This window comes from Vulpes lagopus, chromosome 8, assembly GCF_018345385.1.
Source record: "Vulpes lagopus strain Blue_001 chromosome 8, ASM1834538v1, whole genome shotgun sequence".
NCBI classification, from domain to species: Eukaryota; Metazoa; Chordata; class Mammalia; order Carnivora; family Canidae; genus Vulpes; species Vulpes lagopus.
In genome coordinates, this window is record NC_054831.1 from 92,585,253 (window position 1) to 92,600,550 (window position 15,298).

The following is a 15,298-nucleotide window of genomic DNA, read 5'->3' on the forward strand; positions in this document are numbered from 1 at the left end:
CTGATTTTGCCTATCTTGATGCTGGCATCTCAAAATGTTCTTTGTGTAAAGGCATCCTGCACCTCAAGTGGGTTTATAGACTTTGTGGTTTTTTTGACAGCTTTTTTCCCCACATTTATATATAATTACATATAACATTATATTAGTTTTAGGTGTACAACATAATGATTTGATACTTGAAAATATTGTGAAATAATCACCACAACAAGTCTAGTTAACGTTCACTACCACGCATTGTTAAGGAATGTGGGGATACTGAATGAGGCTGGGCAGCTCCCTGTTTGCTCCTCTCTCCCATCGGTAGAGTTCACAGATTCTTAATTAAACTTATGGCCAGAGTTCTGTACTTAGAATTTATTTCTTCTTTGCCCATCCTTTAATAACCCAATTCCATAGTATGCACGGGTCCTGGCAGAGAATGAGTATCAACATACATTAGTTGAGTGAATGTATGAATAAATGAATGAATGAAAGTAGGACCAGCCCTGGGAAAAATCACATAGTGGTACTTTTTTGTACAAGTATATTCACATGAAACTTTGTATCCAGGATGCAGCCTTGGCTGGGAATTGTTGAAAGGCCAAAGGATAGTGTGTGTGTGTGTGTGTGTGTGTGTGTGTGCACATGTGCATGTGTGCACGCGCGTGCTTTCAGTCAGGAGTGTGATCCTGGAGACTGGGGATCCCGAGTTGGGTTCCCGAGTTGGGTTCCCTGCGTGGAGCCTGCTTCTCCCTCTGCCTGTGTCTCTGCCTCTCTCTTTCTCTCATGAATAAATGAATAAATAAAATCTTTAAAAAAAAAACACAGGTTACTTAAGTGGTATCACTATATATTTTCAGAGTCCTTTAGTCCAGTGTGAAATATTCATAGTTGTTTGAGATTTCTGGGTCTCCATTAAATGCTGTATTCAAATGAGGTCCCTCTAATGAGAAACTGTATTTCTAGGAAGTGACCTTTTATTGAAGATGGTTGTTCAAAGCTGCTGCATTTAGATGTTAGGGATGATGACCCAGAGAATGCAGGAAATTGTTTGATTTCCTCCAGAACATGGCATAATATTTGTGAATTTCCTGTGGCCCAGGGTCTTGAATATCCCCAGAAATTGCTCAGATTTTGTGAGGCTACTTTACCTCATTTAAGACTGCAGGGAGACTGATATGGGTTTTTTTTTAACACGAATTTTCACAAAGTTACTCTTGTGCCCAAATTCACATATTTGCTTAGAAAAGGTAGCATAAAAAAAAAAACAATACATGAATTTGTCTTCACTTAAGTACATACCTTCAAGCAAATTTTAGAAGAAAAGTGGAATTAGAGTCTCCAGAGCTTTAGGAGTCCATCTTCACTTTAAGTAGCAATCACGTTCTAATGAGAGTGATGTGCGATACCAATCATGTCCTTCTGGTAAACTGTCCAAGTTCTCTCCAGTTTGCCAATAACTGTGCTAATACACTAGAACACAAAGTCCCCTGCTACACAGTAGATCCATTCACTACAGGCAGTTAGGGTGCAGCAAACAAAATCACCACCACCTCTCTTATCAGAGCTGAAGCTTCTGATCTGCCCCCTGCATGTTCATGATGACCATTATATTTCATCTTTTGCACACCATAAAGTGCTCTGGGTTTTTGGGAAGCAGGATCACACTGTTGACAGTGTTGACAGTGCTGCTTGGGATTTAAAGGTATTTGAACATTCTGTAGTCTTCATATTCTAGATTTCCTCAGTGCCATCAGATGGCCCACTAATAAAAAGTCCATCTCATGTAAAAGTTGCTTCATTAACAAAGGAGGAATGGCCACAGAATTCCTTCAGGGTTTTCCCAGATTTGAAACCATTAATTCTAATGGTCTTGTCAAAGGAGGCACTAAGGATATGACTGCTTTCCTAAGAAAAGCTTCGACAGGTGACACCTTTACGGTGCCCAAAGGGAGTGGGGAGGATTTTTTTCTTTTTTTTAAAGATTTATTTATTTCAGAAAGAAGGGAGCATGGGTGGGAAGAGAGGCAGAGGGAAGAATCCTCAAGCAGACTTCTTGCTGAGTGTGGACTCCACCCCACTCCCGGCAACTTGGGGCTTTATCTCACACCCTGAGATCATTACCTGAGCCCAAATCGAGTCAGTCGTTCAACTGACTGAGCTACTAAGGTGCTCTGAGGATAGTCTTCGTGTCCTTGTTCAGGGTCTCTTCCCTTAAATTAATCATCATAGTAGTCTTCACAGAATCATAGCAATGGTGGAAACCTTTGGTTTTGAGTTTTCTTTCATCAAGACTGTGGTTAGGTCTGATGAGTTGCCTTGTTCAGTACAAGGAAATTTCATCATTTCCTCCAGGAGATAGTACGGGATAAACTCTGCCAACTTCTCCCTTCTTTAATCATCAATATTTTAAAGTCTGAGGGGATCTGTCCTTTGTGTTCTCAAAGTCTCCTCCCACTTAAGATAGAACTAGTCGAGTAGTTTCTTGCAACTAAATGATGATAATGATTTTCCAGATCCACTTGTCTGAGAATATGCCCAGATTTCCTTGGCGGGAGTTTAGAGTAAACTCAAGTTCTTCAACTGCATTTGACCTCTACCCACTGATTTACACTCACAGATAACTAGATTGGCCTTTGTGCACAGATTTTGCTATTGAACTCCCAATTGAATTTATTTCTAAGTCCCTGGGAGGCATCTCAAATTTGTTCATGTTTACTCCCCATAAACAATCACTTTGTGGTGGTCCTTGGGTGTGTGTGGGGAAAGTGGAAAAGGCACTGGAAGACAGGCAAGTTGTAGAATGAGGAGTATCATCATTTAAAACCACTTGTTGACTTTCTATAGTCATTGGCTCATTTCTCTCCTTAGATCCTCTGTGCTCTTTGTTGCACTATTATAATTACAGCACTTACCATGTGGTATTTGCTATTAGTGTCTGTGCTTCTGTCTCTGCAAGTGATCCATGGTTCTCAACTCTTTTTCCTGTTTTCTTAAACCCATTTGGAGGAATATGATATGGACCCATCAGTCATAGTAGCTCACTCTGGATTTTAGCATCCTCTCCATCCTCTGACTCCCTTTTCCTTGTTAAAAAAACCACTGAACTAGAGTGAAGTTAAGGACAGGATTATCTTTTATTCCACACACCTAATGTGTGGCTAGGACACTGCTGAATGAATAAGAGAATACCTGAGGGGGCACCTGGGTGGCTCAGTGGTTGAGCATCTGCCTTTGGCTCAGCTTGTGAACCCTGGGTCCTGGGATTGAGTCCTGCGTCAGGCTCCCTCTAAGAAGCCTGCTTCTCCCTCTGCCTATATCTCTGCCTCTCTCTCTCTGTGTCTCATGAGTAAATTTTTTTTTTTTAAAGGGAATACCTGGGGTCACCAGATGATTCAAAGGAGTGCCAGGGCTAGAACTCAGGCTGTGTCAAGTCTAGAATACCACTCTCTTCAACTACTGCAATTTTTCTAGTTTTGTCTCTGAGTATGTTTTGGTACTGATTGTTTTGAGGATGTTTTTTATAATAAATTTATTTTTTATTGGTGTTCAATTTACCAACATACAGAATAACACCCAGTGCTCATCCCGTCAAGTGCCCCCCTCACCCATTCACCCCCACCCCCCACCCTCCTCCCCTTCCACCACCCCTACCTAGTTCGTTTCCCAGAGTTAGGAGTCTTTATGTTCTGTCTCCCTTTCTGATATTTCCCACACATTTCTTCTCCCTTCCCTTATATTCCCTTTGACTATTATTTTTATTCCCCAAATGAATGAGATCATATAATGTTTGTCCTTCTCCGATTGACTTACTTCACTCAGCATAATACCCTCCAGTTCCATCCACGTTGAAGCAAATGGTGGGTATTTGTCGTTTCTAATGGCTGAGTAATATTCCATTGTATACATAAACCACATCTTCTTTATCCATTCATCTTTCTTTCTTTTAATTAATTAATTAATTTATTTATTTATTATTATTTTTTTCCATTCATCTTTCGATGGACACCGAGGCTCCTTCCACTGTTTGGCTATTGTGGACATTGCTGCTATAAACATGGGGGTGTAGGTGTCCCGGCGTTTCACTGCATCTGTATCTTTGGGGTAAATCCCCAACAGTGCAATTGCTGGGTCGTAGGGCAGGTCTATTTTTAACTCTTTGAGGAACCTCCACACAGTTTTCCAGAGTGGCTGCACCAGTTCACATTCCCACCAATTGTTTTGAGGTTTTTTTAATTCACAAATAATATATGAGTATTCTCATTTTATTTTTTATTTTTTATAATAATTTATTTATGATAGACAGAGAGAGAGAGATTGGCAGAGACACAGGCAGAGGGAGAAGCAGGCTCCATGCCAGGAGCCTGACGCAGGACTCGATCCCGGAACTCCAGGATAGCGCCCTGGGCCAAAGGCAGGCGTCAAACCGCTGAGCCACTCAGGGATCCCCGATTAGTCTCATTTTAAAGGAGAAAGCAGTAATTACCATAAATTTTAAAATGTTTAATTCAACAGTTAATATTGGTAAGATTTTAAAAACATAAAACCCCATGTCAGAATAACAATTTTAACTTTCACATCCATAATTATTCATTTGTTGATAATTTGAGCACCGTAGTTTTTATAGAGTTTTCATGGTTGGGCCTCTATCCTTTTCCAGAATGCTTTTAGGACCAGTATAAAGGCATGTCTCCTAGCTACAAAATGGAGAAAATTAAGACAATGTTATGAATAATTAGGCACTGACAAATACTACTAGTGTTACAACTAATTTTAAAGAACACATTCCTCATTTTAAAAAGTTAAAAATTTCCCTTTGATTTGACTCCTTTAAATCAAAACCATTATTTCCTAAGAGAGTAGCTACTGCTGTTGAGTAACAGGTGGTTACTATTGCGGTTATGTAACCAGTCTCATACTGTTTCCTGATGGCATTTTTACCATTACAGACTCAAATTCTCATTCTGCTTTATTGCCGTAGGCATTTTCAATGAGTAAGACTTCATTTGGTTTGTATATGAGAAAATTTTATTCTGGTGTTTTTTTCCAGAAATGATGCATATGAATTTTTCTCAAATGGTTTATTTTGTTGAGAACTCTTTCTTTTTCTTTTTTTCCCCCTCTAATGATCTGTCAGATGAAATGTGGCATCCTTTATTTCTTCCAAAAATGAGTTACTGCTTTTCCATTTGCTTCATCCTTAGATTATCCCACCATCTCTCTGTGGGACGAGATGAAGAGTCAGCAAACTTTTTGTTCTAATTAATTCCATTAACAGTATTTTATGTCTATCATGTACCAGTAGGTACTTAAATTCTTAGCTTCAAAGAGGAATAAGAGAAGCTTCACTATTCAGAAACTCTCTCTACATAGAGTAGCCAACTGGTAACACTATTCTGTGTGGCACATGCAATAGGATATGTTGCAGGGTGAGGGGTTGGTGCACAATTCCATCTCTGGGGTGGGGAGAAGTATAGAGGTTAGCCTTGAGATAAGTCTGGAAGACTGAATTAATTTGCCAAGAATGAGGGGAAAAGGGCATTGTAGGCAGAAGGAACCACAAGAGCAAAACATGGGGATGTTGAAATACTATGGCACTTTTGGGAGATTAGGAGTCATTCCATTTGGCTGCAGGGCTTAGGGCCTGAGGCAGAGAGAAATGATGGTCTCAGATCTCTACAACTCACAGTACTTTTTTTTTTTTTTTTGGTGGCTGGTATTCTTTTCAAGCTACAGAGTGGAATGAATTATGGACAAATTAAATATTGAGTGGGGTTGATGAAGTAATTGTGAAGTGTCTATGTTATGATAACTAAAAGTATAAAATAAGAAAAAAAAATAAAGGACTCTTCCTTAAAAACCCAAGAATCTGCTTGTCACTGGAAATAGAGTTGTTTAAAGGAGAGGAGGATCATAGGGGAAGAGAGGAAAAAATAAAACAAGACAGAATCAGGAAGGGAGACAAACTGTAAGAGACTTTTAATCATAGCAAACAAACTGAGGATCACTGGAGGGGAGTGGAGTGGGAATATGGGGTCCCTGGGTGATGGACATTAAGGAGCGCATGTGATGTAATGAACCCTCGGTGTTATATAATACTGATGGATCACTGACCTCTATCTCTGAAGTAAATAAAACATTATAGTTAATTAATTAAATTTAAATACAACTTAAAAAAATTAAAACAAAAGAGGAAACTAACTTTTGACCAGTGACATTTTCAGTTCTCTTCTCAGCCTTCCTGCATTAACTTGGGGATGATGTGGGCCAAGGCACTATGGATGCTCCTTCTACTCTGCAAACTCAGCCTGGCAGGTAGGTTGACTTTTGCCCTTTTATAGATTATCTGATTTTTATTAACTTCTTTGGACAAGAACTATTCATTTGAGTGCAAAGGGATACCTGGACCATGGGCATAAGTAGATGAGCAACAAGAGGTTTTTGAACTCCCTGAATTTGTGTGAATAGGTGTGTGCATGTTGATGTACACATATCTGTGTGCAAATTTGGCAAGATGGCCTATCATATTTTCAGAGGATAATATGACCCCCCAAAAGGTTGAGACCCACTGTTTTAGCATGATAGTAAGTTCTTATCTCAATAGTTTTTGTGTTAGGAGGAGTGGTTTCATGTAAAACACACATATAAAAACAAAAATATAATTTTCACAGTATTTTCAATAATTCCCAAGGACATAAAGGGAAATGATGAAATAACACATTTTCACAATGGTCTAACTCAAGACTATGGGCCTAATATCCATAGAGTACATTGTGGATTTAATATCCATTAGTTTGCATCTTACATTAAAAAAGTATTAACAGCAGAGAAGAAAAGTGGGGACTGGGGACTGGGAACATAGAAAAGGCATCATGTCATGTACCAGTTTACACACTGAATGGCTTAAAAGGTAGAAATTTATTTTCTCATAGTTCTGGAGGCTGGAAGTCAAAGTGCCCACAGGGTTGATTTTCTGACACCTCTCTCTTTGGTACATAAGTAGCATTCCTTTCCATGGCTTTTCATATGGTCATCCCTCTGTGTGTCCTAATCTCTTAGGATTTTAAAGAACACCAATCGATTTGGATTAGGGAATACCCTAATGGCCTCATGTTAACTAATACCTCCTTAAAAACCCTATCTCCAAATAGAGTCATTTTCTGAGGTAATGGGGGTTAGGGCCTCAACATATGCATTTGGGTGTATATAATTAAGACTGTAACATTTGGTAATTGAAGGTGACCAAGGGGCAGTAGTGACCCACAGAAAATATCTTCCAGACGTCTCCTCTGGGATGGCCTGCCTTTTAGCCACCCCTGGGGTATACCTGTGGTGCTTAGGAGTTTTATAGACACTATAGGCATGTAGGCCTGTATCTCTCAATCTCATCTAGCCTCTCCTCACCAGCTTAGAAACCAAAAATGGGCCCCACTTATCCAATTTACAGTTCAAAATATGTGTATCATGGCTTTCATCAACTCACCCTTCCCCTTATCTTTTTCTTCTATCTCTGGCTTCTTCTCTTCTTATTACCTTTTACTTATACCATGTTCTGTGCAATTGGTTCCAGTTTCCACCTGACTTCCCTTCTAGAATATCTTTCCCTAGGTTTCTGATCAGCCCTGTTCTTCTTCTTTTTCGAGACATTTTTCAAAACACTAACTTGCAACAGTGCATCAGGAGCATATAGGGAAGAAGGGAGATCAAGGATATTTAATTTTGAAGAATATTCTTTTTTCATGTGGGAAATTCTCTGATAAACATGAATATTCTTCTCATCTTTCTTAGAGTAAAGCTAATGAATATTTCCCCTTAGTTCTAGACATAGGAGAAATAGATATTCTTAGAAACATAGGAATATAGTTAAAGCTTCTTTTTTGAACATGTTGGGGAAGGATAGATATGCAAAATGGCAAATCTAGCCTTCAGTTGCCCATTTTTAAAAAATAAAAATTCTGGCTTTTTAAAAAAAATGTTTTATTTACTTATTCATGAGAGAGAGAGAGAGAGAGAGAGAGAGAGAGGCAGAGACATAGGCAGAGGGAGAAGCAGGCTCCATGAAGGAAGCCCAACATGGGACTCGATCCCGGGTCTCCAGGATCACACCCTGGGCCAAAGGTGACACTAAACTGCTGAGCCACCCGGGCTGCCCAAAATTCTGTTTTTGAATAGTCTTAGATTGATAGAAAACTTGTGAAGATAGTACAATTTTTGTATACCCCTCAACCAACTACCCCCATTGTTAATACCTTATAATACATTTGCCAAAACTAAGGAAGTGATATTGACACATTATTATAGACTAAATTCCAGACTTTATTTGGATTTCACTAGTTTTTTCATTAATGTTCTCTTTCTGTTCCAGGATTGAATTCAGGGTACTATATTGCATTGCATTGTCACATCTCTCTGATCTCTTGTGGTCTGTGACAGTTTCTTAGTCTTTCCTTACTTCTCATGATCTTAATAAAACTTTTGAGTACTTGCCAGTACTCCTGAGCTTTTATAAAAAGTATAACAGAGGTGAAGTGCCCTTTGTGCCCTATCACATGTTTGTAACAGTTTTCAGATATAGAGTTGATACTCGAATTAGGGATAGTGGATAAGACTTAAAATCAGTACCCTGTATGCCAGTAAGGGGAAAGGGAGGATGATAGAGATGTAGACTCTGTGAATACTAGTGGTTCCACTACATACATAAAGTAAAAGCTGTTAGGATATGCGGGATCACACCAGGTAACTGGCAGAAATGTAATTGTAAGTAAAGCAAGTATGTTAAAGTGAAGCCTAATATTATTTGTTATCTGGTTCCTTATTCCAGTTCTTCCCATCCCCAAATGGTGATAAAACTAATCTCAAATGGCCTGAGATACATGTGTAGAATTTGAATTCATGAGGACACATGAAGAGAAGAAAGAAAACTACTGATTAAATGAATTCTTCTCCCAAGTCTTAGCATCCTGAATTTTTAAAGCAGACTGTCTCTTTTATCACATTACTCAGGGAAGTCGTTCATGCTGCAAAAATCTCAGTGTTTAAAATGGCAAATTCTATATGTTTATCAGAAGTAGGCAGGAGCCCATGGTGATGAAGGCTCTACCATCTTAAGACACTATCATCTCAGCATGAATTTGCAGAGTGTGCAGGAACAGAGGAAGGAGAAAAAGGAGAATCATACACCAGAACTTAAACGGTCCTCTTTAAGCCAGAGCAAGTCATATGGCCACACCTAATTTCAAGGAGGCAAGAAAATAAAATCTTGCCATATGTCCAAGAAGGGGAGATATTGATAAGCATTGGAAATACAACTGAACATATATTTTATTTATCACAAATATTTTCTGTAATACCTGGGTATGGGATCAGAATATTCCCTTGCAAAATATGCCACTTTGACGTGAGGATTACTTTGATGTGGAAACAGATGATGAGAATCAACAGATTCAGAAATGAAGGCTACTCCATGAGTTTCCTACCTGTATTTACCTTCCTGTAGTTTACTACCCTTAAAAACCTAAATTCCAGGGATCCCTGGGTGGCTCAGTGGTTTAGCACCTGCCTTCGGCCCAGGGTGTGGTCCTGGAGTCCTGGGATCGAGTCCCACATCGGGCTCCCTGCATGGAGCCTGCTTCTCCCTTTGCCTGTGTCTCTGTCTCTCTCTCTTTCCCTCTCTCTGTCTCTCATGAATAAATAAATAAAAATCTTTAAAAAAGACTAAATTCCTTTTCCTTTGTTTTGTCTCTTCTGCACAAATTTATTGTATTTTTGTTAAGATACTATGTGAGCCTGAGATCTAACCACCTCTTTGAGTCACTCTTCATTGACGTTTCTCCTGTATGAATTGTGCTTCATGCATTAATAAACTGTTTTTCTTTTTTTTAATCTGTCTTTTGTTAATCTCATCTTTAAGGTTCCAGCTGCAGAACCTAGGAGGGTAGAAGAAATAGCATTTTTTTCTTCTTAAATTCCAATATCTTTATAAGAATATTGCTTTCTGGTGCTTGCTTTGGCAGCACATATACTGAAAAAGAATATTGCTTTCTGGGATGCCTGGGTGGCTCAGTGGTTGGGCGTCTGCCTTTGGCTCAGGGTGTGATCCCACAGTACTAGGGTCAAATCCCACATTGGGCTCCCTGCATGGAGCCTGCTTCTCCCTCTGCCTATGTCTCTGCCTCTCTCTCTCTCTCTCTCTGTGTGTGTGTGTGTCTCTCATGAATAAATAAATAAAATATTAAAAAAGAATATTGCTTTCTTGTCCTATTCCAAGCAGTAAGGATAAGACAAATGTAGCTTCATTTATAATAAGCTCACGTAGAGTAGAATATCATTCTTTTTTTTTTAAGATTTTATTTATTTATTCATGATAGACAGATAGGGAGAGAGAGGCAGAGACACAGGCAGAGGGAGAAGCAGGCTCCATGCCAGGAGCCTGACGTGGGACTCGATCCCGAGACTCCAGGATAGCGCCCTGGACCAAAGGCAGGTGCCAAACCACTGAGCCACCCAGGGATCCCCTAGAATATCATTCTTAAAACAATTTTTTCCTGATACCCATGGAACCAGATGGTTCTGGTTCTGGGAACCAGATGTTTGACTGAGATGCAGTAAAAAAATGGAGACTTTAATTGCTAGGATAAACAAGGCAGAAGAGACAGTGATATAGAAGACAAAATGATGGGAAGTAAGGAAGCTGAGAAAAAGAGAGAAAAACAACTAGTGGATCATGAGTGGAGAAATCAGTGATTCCGTAAAGCACAATAATATTCTAATAGGGGTCCCAGAAGATAAGCGAAGATAAGGGGGGGGGGGGACAACGGGGAGGTGGGGTCGGGGCAGAAGGTTTATTTGAACAAATTATAGCTGAGAACTTCCCTAATCTGGGGAAGGAAATAGGCATTTAAGTCCACAAGGCACTCAAAATCAATAAAAATGGTCAACACTCTGACATATAATAATGAAGCTTGCAAATTTCAGAGATAAAAAGAAAATCCTGAAAGCAGCTCCAGGACAAGAGGTCCTTAACCTATAAGGGTAGAAACATAAGGCTGGCAGCAACCTGTCCACAGAGACCTGGCGGGCCGAAAAAGACTGGCATGATATATTCAAGGTGCTAAATGAGAAAAATATGCAGCCAAGAATCCTTTATTCAGCAAGGAAGGAGAGATAAAGAGCTTCCAGGACAAACAGAAACTAAAAGAATTTGTGATCACTAAACCATCCCTGCAAGAAATATTAAAGGGGATCATTTGAACAAAGAGCCCAAAAGTCACAAAGACCAAAAAAGAACAGTCAGTCTACAGAAACGGTGGCTTTGCAGGTAATACAATGGCACTAAATTCATATCTTTCAAAAATAATTCTGAATGTATATGGGCTAAAAATGCTCCAATCCAAAGCCAGAGTATCATACTGGATTAAAAACAAAACCTATCAGTATACTGTCTACAAGAGACTCATTTTAGACACACAGACACCTCCATATTGAAGGTGAGGTAATGGAGAATGACTTATCATGCTAATGGTACCTCAGTCTTTTTAAGCATTTGGACTTAGAGATCACTGTCTTTGTCATGGTTTTTAGCATGCATGCAGTAAAGACAGAAAATCTTTTAAAAATTTTTTTGTATTTTAATTACAATGTAGTTACCATATAGTTATATTAGTTTCAGGTGTACTGTATAGTGATTCAACAATTCCATATATCACCCAGTGTTCATCATGACAAGTGCCTTCTTCAATCCCCATCACCTATTTCACCCATTCACCCACCCACCTCTCCTCAGGTAATCATTAGTTTATTTTTTAAGAGTCTGTTTTTTGGTTTATCTCTCTCTCCCTCTTTGTTCCCTTTGCTCATATGTTTTGTTTCTTGAATTCCACATATGAGTGAAATCATATAGTATTTGTCTTTCTATGACTTATTTTTCTTAGGATTATACTCTATACTTCCATCCATGTTATTACAAATGGCAAGATTATTTTTTATGGCTGAATATTATTTATTTATTTATTTATTTATATCACACTTACTTTATCTGTCTATCATGGGACACGAGCTGCTTCATATCTTGGCTATTATAAAAATTCTGCAATAAACCTAGGGGTGCATGAATACTTTTGAATTAGTGTTTTGTATTTTTTTGGGTAAATATCCAATAATGTGATTACTGGATTAGAGGGTACTTCTATTTTTAACCTTTTGAGGAAGCTCCATACTATTTTCCACAGTGGCATTCCTAGTTTGCATTTCCACCAACAACAGTACAAGAGGGCTCCTTTTTCTCTACATCCTCACCAACACTTACTCTTTATTGTTTTTGATTTAGCCATTTTGACAGGTGTGATGATAAGTAGTGTTGAACATCTTTTTATGTATTAGTTGACCATCTGGATGCCTTCTTTGGAGAAATGTCTGTTCATGTCTTCTGCCAATTTTTTTTCTGCCAATTTTTTAATTGAATTATTTTCTTTTTGAGTGTTGAATTGTATCAGTTCTTTATATATTTCAGATAAGAACCTTTTATCAGAGATGTCATTTGCAAATATATTCTCCCATTCAGTGGATTGTCTTTTGGTTTTGTTGATTGTTTCCTTTGCTGTGCTGAAGCATTTTATTTTGATGAAGTCTCAACAGTTTATTTTTTATTTTATTTCCCTTGCTTCAGGAGACCTATCTAGAAAAATATTGCTACAACCAATGTCATAGAAATTACTGCCTGTGCTCTCTTCTAGGATTTTTTGGTTTCAGGTCTCATATTTAGGTCTTCAATCCATTTTGAATTTATTTTTGTGTATGGTGTAGGAAAATGGTCCAGTTTCATTCTTTTGCATGTTGCTGTTTAGTTTTCCCAACACCATTTGTTGAAGAGACTGTCTTTTTCCCATTGGATATTTGTTCCTGCTTTGTTGAAGAATCCCTGACCATATAATTGTGGGTTTATTTCTAAATTTTCTTTAAAAAAAAAAAAAGACTTTATTTAGTTCAGAGAGAGAGAGAGAGAGAGCACCATTGGAGAGGAGGGTCAGAGGGAGAGGGAAAAGTAGACTCCCCACAGAGCAGGAAGTCCAATATAGGGCTCTATCCCAGGACCCTGAGATCACAACCTGAGCTGAAGGCAAAGCTCAACCAACTGAGCCATGCAGGTACTCCTATTTTTAAGTTTTCTATTCTGTTCTGATTTATGTGTCTATATTTATGTCAGACACATACTATTTTGATTACTACAGCTTTGTAGTGTAACTAGAACTCTGGAATTGTGATGCCTCCAGCTTTGCTTTTCTTTTCCAAACAAAATTGCTTTGACTCTTTGAGGTCTTTTGTGGTTCCATACAAATTTTAGGATTGTTTGTTTTGGTTCTATGAAAAATGTTGGTATTTTGATAGGGATTGTATTAAATGTGTAGATTGCTTTGGGTAAGATAGACATTTTAGTGGTATTTTTTCTTCCAGTCTTCCATTTCTTTGTGTCATCTTCAATTTCTTTCATTAATGTTATATAGTTTTCAGAATACAGGTCTTTCACCTCCTTGGTTAAGCTTATTCCTAGGTACTTTATTATTTTTGGTGTAATTGTAAATGGGATTGCTTTCTTAATTTCTCTTTCTGTGGCTTCATTATTAGTGTATAGAAATGCAACAGATTTTTGTACATTGATTCTGTATCCTGAGACTTTAGTGAATTCATTGATCAATACTAGTAGTTTTTTTGTGTAGTCTTTAACATTTTTTTTTTTAAGATTTTATTTATTTACTCCTGAGAGACACAGAGAGAAAGAGGCAGAGACACAGGCAGAGGGAGAAGTAGGCTCCATGCGGGGAGACCCATCCCGGGTTTCCAGGATCGTGCCCTGGGCTGAAGGCAGGCGCTAAACTGCTGAGTCACCCGGGTTGCCCTCTTTAGCATTTTCTATATATAGTATCATGTCATCTGCAAATAGTGAAAGTTTTACTTCTTCCTTACCAATTTGGATACCTTTTATTTCTTTTTATTATCTGTTTTCTGTGGCTAGGATTCCCAGTATTATGTTGAATAAAAGTGGTGAGAGTGGACATCTTTGTCTTGTTCCTGATCGTAGGGGAAATGTTCTCAGTTTTTTCCCATTGAATAGGATGTTGGCTGTGGGTTTTTCCATATAAGGCCTAGTTATAATGAGGTATGTTCCCTCTATGTCTACTTTGTTGAGAGTTTTTATCATAAATGGGTTATACTTTGTTAAATGGTTTTTCTGCATCTATTGAAATGATCATATGGTTTTTATCATTTCTCTTTAGATATGATGTGTATCACATTGATTGATTTGAGAATATTCAATCACCCCTGCAATCTTGGGATAAATCCTACTGGATTTTGGTGAACGATTTCTTTTACTGTATCATTGGATTCAATTTGCTGGTATCCCATTGAGGATTTTTACATCTATATTCATCAAAGATATTGGCCTGTAGTTCTCTTTTTTTTTTTGGTGGATTTGTCTGGTTTTGGTATTAGGGTGGTTCTTGCCTCATAGAATGAATTTGGAAATTTACCTTCCTTTTCTATTTTTTGGAATAGTTTGAGAAGAATACATATTAACTCTTGTGTAAATGTTTGTTAGAATTCACCTGTGGAGCCATCTGATTCTGGACTTTTGTTTCCTTGGAGTTTTTTGATTACTAACTCAATTTCCTTTCTAGTAATGAATCTGTTCAGATTTTCTATTTCTTCCTATTTCAGTTTTGATTATTTTATGTTTCTAGGAATTTATCCATTTCTTCTATGTTGTCCAATTTGTTGGCACATAATTTTTCATAACATTCTCTTACATTTGTTTGTCTTTCTGTGGTGTGGGTTGTTATTTCTTCTTTTACATTTGTGATTCTGTTGAGCTCTCTCTCTTTCTCTCTCTCTCTCTCTCTCTCTCTCTCTCTCTCTCTTTCTCTCTCACTCTTTTGATGAGTCTGGCTAGACATTTATCAATTTTATTGACCTTTTCAAAGAACCATCTCCTAGTCATTGATCTGTTGGATTGTTTTTTAGTTCCTTTATCATTTATTTCTGTTCTAATCTTTATTATTTCCTTCCTTCTGCTGGTTTTGGATTTTATTTGTTATTTTTCTAGCTCCTAATTTAGGTGTAAGTTTAGATTGTTTATTTGAGACTTTTTTTGCTTCTTGAAGTAGGCCTGTATTGCTATAAACTTCCCTCTTAGATCCCATTTTTCTATGTCCCAAATATTTGGACTGTTCTGTTTGTAACTGTCTTTTTTTCTCTTGCCGCTTTTATGATATTTTTCTTCATCACAACTTTTTTACGATTTTAATTACTATGTGTCTTGTGTGGA

At 37.9% G+C, this 15,298-nt stretch overlaps 1 protein-coding gene across 1 annotated transcript in view; it reads left to right on the plus strand.

The window, feature by feature from the left end:
- The window catches only part of IL31RA (interleukin 31 receptor A), a 79,026-nt gene that overhangs the window by 24,082 nt on the left and 39,646 nt on the right, over nt 1-15,298 (plus strand). Inside the window, 1 exon segment of the mRNA XM_041767497.1 lies at nt 6,204-6,294. Within this exon segment, the coding sequence (XP_041623431.1) occupies nt 6,204-6,294 (91 nt within the window).